Source organism: Moschus berezovskii, chromosome 19, assembly GCF_049115385.1.
Source record: "Moschus berezovskii isolate FMDL1 chromosome 19, NW_MosBer_1.0, whole genome shotgun sequence".
Taxonomy (NCBI): Eukaryota; Metazoa; Chordata; class Mammalia; order Artiodactyla; family Moschidae; genus Moschus; species Moschus berezovskii.
Genome location: NC_142478.1, coordinates 60,208,526 through 60,222,257, shown reverse-complemented (window position 1 = coordinate 60,222,257; position 13,732 = coordinate 60,208,526). Strand labels below are relative to the sequence as shown.

Sequence of the window (13,732 nt, the reverse complement as noted above, 5' to 3'; positions counted from 1 at the left end):
TTTACCTCTGCCCATTTGTGTGTTTTTTTTTTTTTCCATTTGTGTTTTAAATCCTTTTGTTGTCTGTTGCACTATCATCTTTGAAGGCTCGTAGTACCTGCTTCTTTAAGGCATTTTTTTTTGCTTTATAATTTTTTTCCTCTTTTTTTCTTTCTCTAAACTGCTGTTTGTATCCTGTATTTATAAATCTTTGCCTACTTCAAAATAATAAAGACACTGTTGTGTTTCTGGTATTCTATTGGCTATAGTTCATGTTTAGAACATATAATGGTTCTACACCAAAAGAGAATAAGGTAGGTCCATTGCCTTGTTGCTTCTGTCACTATATTCCTGTGACCTGTTACTCACAAAAAGAAAAAACTTAATTTTGGGTAGAAAAGCTAGTCAGCTTCAGACCTACCTCTTCAACATACTCAAAGACAGAAAACAACAGAATAAGATTTCTGAGAAAAAGAAAATATAAACCAAGAATCTGTGACACATAGCCAAGGTGCAATTATAAAGGCAGCTGACATGTCTAAGCTTCATAAATTTAGACAACACAATTCTGAGGTTTTCTTAAAGCAAAGAAAGAAACAAAAAAAGACTGGAAAACACACATGCAGAAAAAGATTAAAGAAACCTGGACTATTCTGTGGCCAATAAAAGACATTTATATTATAAAAAACACTCCCACATACTTCACTGATATTAATGGAACACTGCCTATGTACACAGAGCCTATAATACAAAGTTACATGAAAACAGATGCTCAAAAATGCTATATTTAAATCAAATGAATGCAGTTAACACAATAATTTTGTCACCAACATGTATGATGTAATGCTATGTAAATATCTGTCTTATATATTTATCACATATCTTCACTGCCTGATGATTTGGCAACAACCTAACTGAAATCCTAGAGTTGATATTTGAACCATTGGCAGACTCTGTCCTGAAAACTTTGCATTGAAGTTCAGGCAGATATTAGTCACTGGAACATCACAGCGATGACCAGAGCAAGCAGAAATGTTCTTTGTCATAAGGCAACAAGGTGGGTGGGGTGGGGGTCAGAAAAAGGGAAAAGATGGGAGGAAAAGTATCCATGAGGAATATATAGCATATCAGTTCAGGACAGTTCAGTCACTCAGTCGTGTCCAGTTGCGTCCAGAGTTCTTTGCGATCCCGTGGACTGCAGCATGCCATGCCTCTCTGTCTATCACCAACTCCCGGAGTTTATCCAAACTCAGGTCCATTGAGTCAGTGATGCCATCCAAGCATCTTATCCTCTGTCGTCCCCTTCTCCTCCCACCTTCAATCTTTCCCAGAATCAGGGTCTTTTCAAATGAGTCAGCTCTTCTCATCAGGTGGCCAAAGTATTGGAGTTTCAGCTTCAGCATCAGTCCTTCCAATGAATATTCAGGACTGATTTCCTTTAGGATAGACTGGTTGGATCTCCTTGCTGTCCAAGAGACTCTCGAGAGTCTTCTCGAACATCACAGTTCAAAAGCATCAATTCTTTAGTGCTCATTTTCTTTATAGTCCAACTCTCACATCCATACATAACTACTGGTAAAACCATAGCTTTGACTATATGGACCATTGCTGGCAAAGTAATGTCTCTGCTTTTTAATATGCTGTCTAAGTTGGTCACAGCTTTTCTTCCAAGGAGCAAGTGTCATAATTTCATGGATGCAATTGCCATCTGCAGTGATTTTGGAGCCCCCCAAAATAAAGTCTGTCACTGTTTCTCCACTGTTTCCCCATCTATTTGCCATGAAGTGACTGGACGAGAGGCCAAGATCTTAGTTTTCTGAATGTTGAGCTTTAAGACAACTTTTTCACTCTCCTCTTTCACTTTCATCAAGAGGCTTTCTAGTTCTTCTTCACTTTCTGCCATAAGGGTGGTGTCATCTGCATATCTGAGGTTATTGATATTTCCCCCAACAATCTTGATTCCAGCTTGTGCTTCATCCAGTCCAGCATTTCTCAGGATGTACTCTGCATATAAATTAAATAAGCAGGGTGACAATATACAGCCTTGATGTACTCCTTTCCCTATTTGGAACCAGTCTGTTCTTCTATGTCCAGTTCTAACTGTTGCTTCTTGACCTGCATACAGATTTCTCAGGAGTCAGGTCAGGGGGTCTGGTATTCCCATCTCTTGAAGAATTTTCCACAGTTTGCTATGATCCACACAATCAAAGGCTTTGGCATAGTCAATAAAGCAGATGTTTTTCTGGAACTCTCTTGCTTTTTCAATGATCCAATGGATGTTGGCAATTTGATCTCTGGTTCCTCTGACTTTTCTAAATCCAGCTTGAAAATATTGTGATAATCTTGCTACTTCTATGCCTAGCTACTGTCTCTGGATTTTAAATGACAAGGCATGTGTTCTAATCCACTTTGTCATGATGACCTGCCACAGGAATGATTTACTATATTTCACTACAACATGACTTTAAATCCCCCTCCTCAAATATAAACTTGAAAAATTACCCGTAACAGTTCCGCTGATGTTGGCCTTTCCTGAGGCATTTTCTGCAAGCAGTAATCAACAAATCTCCTAAAGGAATCTGTCCTGTGTGTGCAAATACAATGAGAGAAAATAAAATCTGAGTCTGTAGAACATACTGATCACTTTAAATAATTTTTATCCAAGGGAAAACTTTTTGTTTTGGGAGATTTTTATTAAAATACTTCGGAATATCAGGAGAACTGACCCATTTTCAAGTTTCAGGTATCTAAAATTAATTCTTTAGGATAATGAATGTGGACAGTTTCAAGTCAGTCAACACATAAACGTATCTTATGATGTAAGCAAAGTCAAATTGTAATATATCTCAGAAAATGAAAAATACTATATTTATATAAAACAATTTTGTATACATTTTTCTCTCCAAAGATAACAGCTCTCATAAGTCTAAAGCCTATATTTTTCATGACAAATTGGTAACTCTTTCATCACTGACAACCTATAACCAGGTAGTAAAACTTGAAGCATAAGGGGACAGAGAACCTAGGAGTATGCTCTCTGGATGAAAATGCCTTCTCTCTAGAAAATTTCATTCTGTCTACTCTTCTTGGACATTGCTTTTTTACAGTAGCTCTGTGATTCTAACAGTTATCAAAATGTTATAATTTTCAGCAAGGAACAATTCACCTTCTGAATAGATAGTATGTGTACTGTCTTAACACATTTAAATACGTATATAATAAATAAAAAAATGACAACTAGAATAATAAAGACATCAGAGAGGGTACTTTATCCTTGCTGACAAATGATAAGACTGAGATGATCAATATAAGACCATCATGACTTAGAGACTAGACGTGTTAGGAAAGTAGCAGGGCATATATGTACCTGTTAGAATTTCAGTTACTACACATATTAATAACACAGTACAAGCCATAGTGAGGGCAGAAATACTGTGTGTGTGTATGTGTAAAAAGTTCAGGCTTATAAAGCATCAGTGTCCATTATCACAGCATACAACGAAGAAATGAAATGCTTTCTAGGTCAGATATTTAAAACGTAATTTAGTGAAAGTGCCAAAAACATGTGGTGATTTTCTTACAGATTTAAAACGACAGCTCAGCCTTACCATTCATTAGACTGTAACGTGGGGGAGTCATTCTGGGCAATGTGATATAAGGCACTCATGGCATTCATGTTGAAAAGAGGGGGCTTCCGTTCCGCTGAAAGAAGAGAAACACAATAAAGCAGTTCTTGAAAGACATCAGGCAGATGGAGAAATAAGGAACTGTGAGCAAAGCTTGGCCACTAGCTTGCTATTATCATCATGCTGTATAATCCACTTATTGTAATCTCTAAGGTTGCTCAGGATAGCCATTCAAAAGAAGCTGCTGGTCACTTTAAAGTACACTCAAAAAGCTCCAAACAGAATCCATTTCAAGAAAGTAAAAAAATTTTTCTATGTATCTTCAAAAAGTTGAACTTTGTTTTCCCACAGTAGGTACGAACATATTTGTGTGTTGTTTTATTTCAAATAAAAATGTGTATTCATTGAAAAAAAATCAGAAAGCAGAGCAGTTGAATTAAGAAAAAAAAAGATTATGGAACATCTTAATCATCACCAACAGAGTATGGAAGATACAGTAATTCAATCCAATAAACACCATTTGAGGGCTCATCCAGGTCAATGAACTGGTACAAGTAGGCATGGAGGGGAAAATGGAGGATAAATGTAAGCAAGGTTTGGTCCATCCACTTTCTAAGGAGAAACTCACTGAGTCAGTTACTTCTTTGTAAAATATATACTCCACCTCAGCCCATTGTGAACTCCTCTTTGGAATTTCTATTACCCTTTTAGTAGAGTGCTCACTTGGCATGCACTCTCCTACTGCATTTACATAAACACACAAATCTTTCCTCTCAACACAAATCATAAACTCTTAAGAGCAAGATCTTATAACCTTAATACTCTTGTTCATTTATTTATTCTCTAGCATATGCAATAAGATGCTATTCACATATTAGATGTTCCACTTGTTGACCAAAGGAAGGAAACAAGGTTCTAGTTCTTAGCACAGTTAATTTTACGCTATTTACTAGTTATGTCACAGAAGATAAATCACTATCTTGTTCCACCGTGCTTATCCTAATGGATTCTTGATATAGTTCCACTTTGTAATTCATAATTTGATCTCAGGTTTCATCAGAGCATCTTGGTTTTTAAGTAAAGATTTAACCAGTTTAAAAAAAGTGAATCCAGCTTATTCTATGCAATTCTAAGAAAGAGAACAAGAAGTAAGGGCAGGGAACAAGAAGTTACAGGTAGGACATTTTTACTTATAGAAGGAAGAACTTCTGAAAAACCAGAGTGGTAAAACAAAACCAAAAAACCCCACGAAACCCAGAATGAATTATGTTGAGATAGTGAACTTTAAGCTATTGGCAGAGTTCCAGTAGAAGCCAACTATACTTATCAGTGATCCTCTGGAGGGGCCTCTTATATTCTTAACTGAATGATCTCTGATATCTTTGAAATGTGACAGTCTATGATTCTATTTTTTATTAACTTCTCAATAGGATACTTTACACTTATTAGATATCATTATTATATGGACATGGACTGTTAACAAGTAGAAATTTGAAAGTTGCAGTGTGGACAAAGGGATTTTATACCTGTTTCAAGCATGGAAGGCAAAAAAAAAAAAGTCTCAGGTTTATTTTATTTATCAGGAGGTAGATCTGAGAAAGTTTTTAGAGCTTGGCCTTCTGACAACTTCAGGTATTTGAAGCCATGTGGCAGCAGGAACTCATCATGTAACCATCAGTGAATTCCCTTCTCAGGAAGAAGTCTAGATTCTTAAACAAAGTCTCCTGGCCTTTACTAACACGACCCTGGCTACTTCTAGCACATCATTCTGAGAAGCAATTTCCCCCCGTTCTCATGCATCTGTTGCTTCACTGAAAGAACCAAGGTTAGAGCCTTTCACACATGTTGCTTTCTCTGTCTGGTCTCCATTTTCACTTTTGTTCCTTAGACTTTACCTGGTTAATTCTTCCCAATCCTTCAGGTTTCACCTTAAACAAAGCTGCATTTCTGCATGAGTTTAATACATATTTATTCTAGGCTTTTTATATGCTTATAATCTCTTCCTTAGGGAACCTCTGAAGACCTGGTATATATGTTTGGTGGCCCCAAAATACCTCTAAAATAAATAAATAAAGGTTAAGCAAATTAAGACAAAGAAGAAACTTTGTCAACAAAGAATCTTTGTGCAGCAAGAAGTCACAAAGATGACTGAGAAGTGACTAACTCTTGGGGCTTACATCAGATACTATGTGGTGGCTTCATTCACTATTAGAACAGTAGGAATCCTCTCACTGGCAAAAGAAACACAATTCAAACTGCTCAGAACATGAAATTGCACAGGAGAAACAGTAAGAAAGGGGAAATAAAGAAAAAACAAAGTAGAAGTTTAGAAAGAGGATGAAGGAACAACAAAATCCAGTTCAATTATGATAAGGCTCCAAGATCTGTCTTTTCAAATAGACCTCAGTGCCCCTTCAATAATCCTGTGCATTTTATAAAGATAGTACTAGTATTTCAACTTTTAAACAGATTTAAAAAAGGAAGAAGCTCTGCAAGACTAAATATATCCCTATCCCCTAAACATACATTACAACATTCATTTATTAACACAAACAGTGAGTGGCAATAAGAAAGTGAATGGAAGAAGAAAATTCCAGGCAGAGAAACTATGTAACAACATTTATGTCCTCCTGCCCCCATTCCTTGGAGAATTCATTTCTGAAAAGTCAATTCCCTGTCAATGCTGATGTACCATTTGCCAGCTTCTACCATAATCTGTGCTGGTGAACTAAGTGTCTGTAGATTAAACAGAAAAGCATCTAATTAACTTATTCTTGAAATAATCTCAAAAAATAAAGTATCTGGTGACTGGACAATTTTAATGTCCATAGAATTTTCCAAGGATACATGAATTTAACTAGTTTTTTTCAGTGGAAGATCAAGCTAGCAAAGATAATTTGTAAAACAGGTTTAACCACTCAGGAATCTTGAAGCTTGATCCAGGAAAGAGGGATGGTGCCAGCAAAAGTATAGTCTCCTTGCTTTCTGATAACACCTCAGTGATTCAATGTACAGATTAGGGGGCTTCTTAAGAATATGCAATTCTATAGAAGAGATATCATAAGAAAAGGGGACAACACATTATTCAGTCACTACAACTTGTACTGTAATTTCAACATTAAAAGCACAATTTAGAGTATACTGTCTGTATGCAAAATTTCATTAAACCTCAAACACACAGAAAACTTAGAAAAATTATTGCTTAGGATTATATACGCAGCAGCTTAATCATCTTTCAAGTAAAATAAATACCCTTCTTTTATGTGTCCATTAACAAGACTAATGGCGAAGGAAACGGTAACCCACTTCAGTATTCTTGGCTGGAGAATCCCATGGACACAGGAGCCTGGTGGCTTACAGTCCATGGGGTTGCAAAGAGCCAGGCATGACGGAGCGACTGAACAACAATAAGACTAATGCCAAGGAAACAGAGATGTTATGGTAAAGCTGTCAAAAAGGTACTTGTATGGTTTATTACCAATATAAAACGTTTTGAATAACTGCTGAGAACTTTTATATCCTGGGTAACAATTTTATTTTATGAATATTAACTGAGCATGTACTATCATCCTTCTCTGAATCTGTCATTGACAATAAGTTGCATCGCAATTCAAGATGCACCACAATTTTATGTACAACTTAGAACAAAATGCTGCCAATTATAATCATGAAATGCTGTTGCCTGTAAAACACCTTCCTGTTTAAAGAGATGTTAAAATATAAATTAAAAATTTGATGAAATATGACATATACTACTAGGATTGTGCTGATGATGCCTAACATTTACTGAACACATACTATACGCGATATTTAATAATAAGCACATTAAGTCCATATTTTCATTTAATCCTGACAATCTGCATAAGGTTCAGTTCAGTATTAAGCAAATTTCATAGAGAGTTAAAATATCTTGACCAAAGTCATACAACTAAGAAATGGCAGAGCTGGCATTAGAACTCAGGTTTATCTGACAACAGAGCCTGGGTGCTTTTAGGCATAATGTGACACTGTCATCTATCAATCTGAAGGAATAGCTGTTGTGGAGGATAAGACAATTTGAGAGAAAGTAACTTTGTTCTCCGATTCAGTAAGTTCAGTTCAGTCTCTCAGTCGTGTCTGACTCTTTGCGACCCCATGAACTGCAGCACGCCAGGCCTCCCTGTCCATTACCAACTCCCGGAGTCCACCCAAACCCATGTCCATTGAGTCGGTGATGCCATCCAACCATCTCATCCTCTGTCATCCCCTTCTCCTTCTGCCCTCAATCTTGCCCAGCATCAGGGTCTTTTCAAATGAGTCAGCTCTTCGCATCAAGTGGCCAAAGGATTGGAGCTTCAGCTTCAACATCAGTCCTTCCAATGAACACCCAGGACTGATCCCCTTTAGGATGGACTGGTTGAATCTCCTTGCAGTCCAAGGGTCTCTCAAGAGTCTTCTCCAACACCACAGTTCAAAAGCATCAATTCATCTGTGCTCAGTTTTCTTTATAATCCAACTCTCACATACATACATGATACTGGAAAAACCATAGCCTTGACCAGACAGACCTCTGTTGGCAGTAAGGTAAGGTGAAGTTGCTCAGTCGTGTCCGACTCTGTGCAACCCCACGACTGTAGCCTACCAGGCTCTCCATGGGATTTTCCAGGCAAGAGTACTGGAGTGGGTTGCTGTTTAAATCACTTTATAAAAGGCAATCGAAGTTAGGTTGATATAGAGAGCATGCTGTTATATATATTTCAATTCAAAAAGGTAAAATCAGAAATAAAGCACATACAAGGGACTCTCAAGAGAGGAAATGTCAAGGTATCTCCTGGGACCTGTACCTATTTTGCCAATATCCACTGCTGTTTGAAACTCCAGTCATTATTACATCTACAGCGTGTTAAAAAGCAGAGACATTATTTTGCCTACAAAGGCCCAAATAGTCAAAGTTATGGTTTTTCCAGTTGTGATATACAGATGTGAGAGCTGGATGATAAAAAAGGCTGATGTCTTCGAACTGTGGTGCTGGAGAGACTCTTGAGAATCCCTTGGATTGCAAGGAGATCCAACCAGTCAATTCTAAAGGAAATCAACCCTGCAGTCCATGGGGTCGCAAAGAGCCAGACACGACTGACTGACTGAACAACAACATATCTACATAGTATAAAAACTGATGTGATAATGATCTTGAATCATCATAAAAGGGTATGTGCCAAATCCATGTTATAGTTTAAAAAGATTTAGGTAAGAAAAAACTTGCTAAAACAATGGGTGGGCACTAATTAGCTATAATGTTCAACTCAGGGGACATCTTTGTAATGTGCTATAAGTGAGGAGGTGCTACTATAGTTCTAGTGTTACAAGTAAAATTTTGACTCATTTTAGAATATAAATGACAAAATAGGAATAATCCTTTCTTCTAAAAAATAAGTAGATATAACTGTTCCTCTTCTATTCTCCAAAATTTACTATTCTGAAATGATATCTCTTACATCTATTTGTATATATGTATGCTCATAAACAACATATAAAGTTGCTTATAAAACTTTCATAATTGGTATCATACTGTATCTATACTCTTGTGACGTTTTTTGTTCATTCAATGTTGTGATTTGAGATTTACCCATGATGACACATGTACATCTAGTTCATCCTTAACTGTGATATAGTAATCCATAATTAATTTAGTCATTCTTAGGATAAGAATTTAGGTTGTTCTTGCTTCTACAAATAAGGTTGAAGCCTTCCACATTTTCTCGTGTACATGTATAAAATTTCTAAAGTGTATACTTAGAAGTGTTGCGTCACTGACACTCATCATGCTTACCAGATGTTACCAACTTGCTCTCCAACATGGTTATACCAATTTACACTCCTATCAATAGTGTTTGGGAGTTCCTGTTTCTTCAGCAGCTTCTCCTCTGACTTTAAAAAATTATACCAATCTGATAAATACGAAATGGTTTTACTTTGCATTTCACTGAATACTAATGAGGTGGAGTATCTTCTGATGTTTGTTGTCCATTTATGCTTTCTTTTCAGTGCTAACTCCTTGATCATAGTCATTGCCCATTTTTCTGCTGGAAGTTTGTTGTTTTCTTTTTAGTGAAGAAATTTGGTAAAGAAATCATGAGAGTTCTTCATAAATTTGGGGCCAATACTCTGTTAGTTAGTTATGTTTCAGCTACTTTCCGTTAGTTTATACATAAAGTAATGCTCAAAATTCTCCAAGTCAGGCTTCAGCAATACGTGAACTGTGAAATTCCAGATGTTCAAGGTGGTTTTAGAAAAGGCAGAGGAACCAGAAATCAAATTGCCAACATCCGCTGGATCATCGAAAAAGCAAGTGAGTCCCAGATAAATATCTATTTCTGCTTCATTGACTATGCCAAAGCCTTTGACTGTGTGGATCACAATAAACTGTGGAAAATGCTGAAAGAGATGGGAATACCAGACCACCTGACCTGCCTCTTGAGAAACCTGTATGCAGGTCAGGAAGCAACAGTTAGAACGGGACATGGAACAACAGACTGGTTCCAAATAGGAAAAGGAGTACGTCAAGGCTGTATATTGTCACCCTGCTTATTTAACTTATATGCAGGGTACATCATGAGAAACGCTGGGCTGGAGGAAGCACAAGCTGCAATCAAGATTGCCAGGAGAAATATCAATAACCTCAGATATGCAGATGACACCACCCTTATGGCAGAAAGTGAAGAAGAACTAAAGAGCCTCTTGATGAAAGAGTAGAGTGAAAAAGTTGGCTTGAAGCTCAACATTCAGAAAACTAAGATCATGGCATCAGGTCCCATCACTTCATGGCAAATTGATGGGGAAACAGTGGCTGACTTTATTTTTCGGGGCTTCAAAATCACTGCAGGCGGTGACTGCAGCCATGAAATTAAAAGACGCTTACTCCTTGGAAGGAAAGTTATGACCACTCTAGCAGCATATTAAAAAGCAGAGATATTACTTTGTCAACAAAGGTCCATCTAGTCAGTCAGTCAGTCAGTCAGTTCAGTTGCTCAGTCGTGTCCGACTCTTTGCGATCCCATGAATCACAGCATGCCAGGCCTCCCTGTCCATCACCAAGGCTATGGTTTTTCCAGTATCATGTGTGGATGTGAGAGATGAAAGAAAGCTGAGCGCCAAAGAATTGATGCTTTTGAACTGTGGTGTTGGAGAAGACTCTTGAGAGTCCCTTGGACCGCAAGGATTAATGTTGAAGCTGAAACTTTGGCCACCTGATGCGAAGAACTGACTCATTTGAAAAGACCCTAATGCTGGGAAAGATTGAAGGCAGGGGGAGCAGGGGACGAGAGAGGATGAGATGGTTAGATGGCATCACTGACTCAATGGATGTGAGTTTGGGTAAACTCCGGGAGTTGTTGATGGACAGGAGGCCTGGCATGCTGCGGTTCATGGGGTCGCAAAGAGTGGGACACGACTGAGCAACTGAACTGAACCTTTTAATTTTTTGTGTTTTATACAGCTTTATATTTTAGAGCATTGGGTTGGCCAAAAAGTTAATTTGGGTTTTTCCATAGGGACTGCTCCCTATGTAGGTCAGTTTTTAGAGTCTGATCTTTGATAAGCTTACTTTCCCAGAGTTCCCTTATATAAGCTGGAATGTAAATTAAGTAATGGATACTGCTATGAAGGAAGGACATATGTCATCATTCGTGGTATGTAGAATAGATATTTTTCAAATATTAACACCAACTATTGTATATTTTTACACTGGTTAGCTGCCACATCTGCTCTCTTTTACTTAAAATAATAACATGAAAATATAGCAGAGAGAAAAAGCAATCTTATGATGTTATAACAAAGCATAGAAAAAATATAATAAATTCACATTACCTAGCACGTATGTACCAGGAACTCATTAAATATTTAATAATAGCTGGATAAGTGAATTTGTAATTGTAATAAGGAGTGATTCTCAAAAGTACAATGAAAATAGCTCTTTGCTCACCCATTTCAATGCAGGTGATCCCAAGTGACCAAATATCAACTTTCCCATCATACTGTCCTTCATCCATAGCTAAGATCACCTCTGGAGCCATCCTGCCAAATATAATTCACAAAACTCAACTTGCAAATTAAAAATAAAATTCACTTAATAGATTCAATGAAATAGCTGTTTTTGAGCATAGTCTAAAGTTTTATCTGATAAAGTTATCATTTCTTTACACAAATAATTTGAAAAAACACTATTGAAAATACAAAAATATACCCAGTGATTTACATGAAACAATACATCATTTTCAACAGGCCTTTTACTATCCTTTGATCTTGGCTAAGTTATTTGACATTTCTCTATATCAGTTTCCTCATCTGTAATATGCAGAGAATTTTATTAGCTACCTCAGAGATATTTGTAAAGGATTAATATGTATGGAACACTTAAAGTACTTTAAACAATATGAAAAATACTTCATGCAATTACATAAAGCAATATATAATCAGATATTTCCAAGATGTTATAAAAAACAAATAAACTGGCTACAGTAATGGATATTATTTTGTTTGTCCATAACGGATTTTCATTAGGAGGGTAAGGGTTATATAGTTTAAGATTATTTGTTCTCTATTAGTGTGTGTTAGTAGTTTCATAGTAGATGTTATTTGATGATGGTGGGAAAAAAATTCAAATAGTAGCTGATTTTTTTTTTTAGTAGGCAAGTAAGTTTTCAGGGGTGTAAGTCCATTCCCCAAGGTACAATGAAATTTAGTGTGTCTATGAAATACAGGAAAGGAGTCTTGAATAGAGTGAGATGAAACTTTAAGTCAGAATGACAAGTGAGATAAAGTATCAGAGAATTCAACAGAAATTAGAACATGGATTTCTTTCATTGAAAGGTAAAATTTATGCTCATTGGCTAGAAAAGGCTAAAGAAATTAACTTGTTCTTGCCCAGGGACTCTGCCTGAAGAGAAAAGTTCAAAAGAAACTTCAAATGAAATATAAAACCTGAGCTTGGTCAGTGAGTTGATAATCCTACTCAGTTTACACACAGTGACATCAATCTTATTTGAACAATTGAAAGTCACTGGAAATTTTATACTCAGTCTAAGTGTTTCTTTTTTGCTAGTGAAGTTTCTATCCTTCCTAATGAAATCTCATTTGAGGCACATGGTGAGACAGTGTCAAAAAAAGAAGAGAACCAAAGAAAACCAGTGCTATGAGTCCATCTTGGTTACATACACATACTGTAAAACTATGCTGTGTTTTCTAATTCCACATACCAGTAAGGTGTGCCCACGAAGGAGTTGGCAGGAGAAGCCATTGAGGCAGATCCAAAATCAGCTAGTTTCACCTGACCTGGCTCTGTTAGAAGAATGTTTCCTGCTTTAATATCCCTATAGGAAAAAATAAGACGGTTAGGAAATTACTTTTCAATTTTGATTATGGAATAGGTCAGAGCATGCAATTAATAAGACAAAAAATTTATTAAAAAAAAAAAAACTTGCTCAGATAGCCAGAAGGGGATTTAGTAATTACTGCAAGTTATAAAGGGGACCAAATTCCTTGGCGTACTTACAGGTAGGTCACAGTAATTATTAAAAGATACAGCTTCCTTCAGAGGCGAGGAATGAAACGAGAAAAGAGGCAGACATGGCAGACAAGGTAACCTACTCAGTTCCTACACTTACAAAAGCATATGAGTTGCTAAATTCAGTCATCAACAGTATTCCTCATGCTGGAAAAACTGGTGCCATTTGTAACACTTTTTTTCTTTTCTAAATTTCATGACATTTTTTGAGTCTTAACAAACTTTTAATGACTCTGAATTGACTACCTACCAATAAACCTCAACTACACACATACCTTTTCTTTCTTGCCTGTGACCCTTTCTCTCTGCCTTTAATTGTAACTGCAACTCTAAGGCATTTGAGGGTACATGTTATAGAGAAGGTGTTATTTTAAAAATAACACTGGACAGTAAAAAGAAGACCCTGAAAGATCAAAACAAACAAGGATTAGGGGTTAGGAAATTGCATTTCTATTGTAATTATTACAAAGAATCTCAACTAGTTACTATTAAAGCTATTAGAAGTTTTATGCAGCAAAAAGGTTAAAAAACATGATTTAAAAAAATTCAATCTCAAATGGTTACTACTAAAGCGATTAGAAATTCT

The 13,732-nt window shown here is 36.6% G+C and overlaps 1 protein-coding gene across 3 annotated transcripts in view; it reads right to left on the bottom strand.

Annotated features, from left to right (window-relative positions):
* The window catches only part of TAOK3 (TAO kinase 3), a 195,599-nt gene that overhangs the window by 57,515 nt on the left and 124,352 nt on the right, over window positions 1-13,732 (bottom strand). For all 3 annotated transcript variants that reach the window (XM_055405631.2, XM_055405630.2, XM_055405632.2), the window contains exons 8-11: window positions 12,839-12,952; window positions 11,566-11,657; window positions 3,588-3,681; window positions 2,482-2,563 (exon numbers count right to left, since the gene is read on the bottom strand). In XM_055405631.2, coding sequence (XP_055261606.1) covers window positions 2,482-2,563; window positions 3,588-3,681; window positions 11,566-11,657; window positions 12,839-12,952 — 382 coding nt within the window. The remainder of the gene's footprint in view (window positions 1-2,481; window positions 2,564-3,587; window positions 3,682-11,565; window positions 11,658-12,838; window positions 12,953-13,732) is intronic.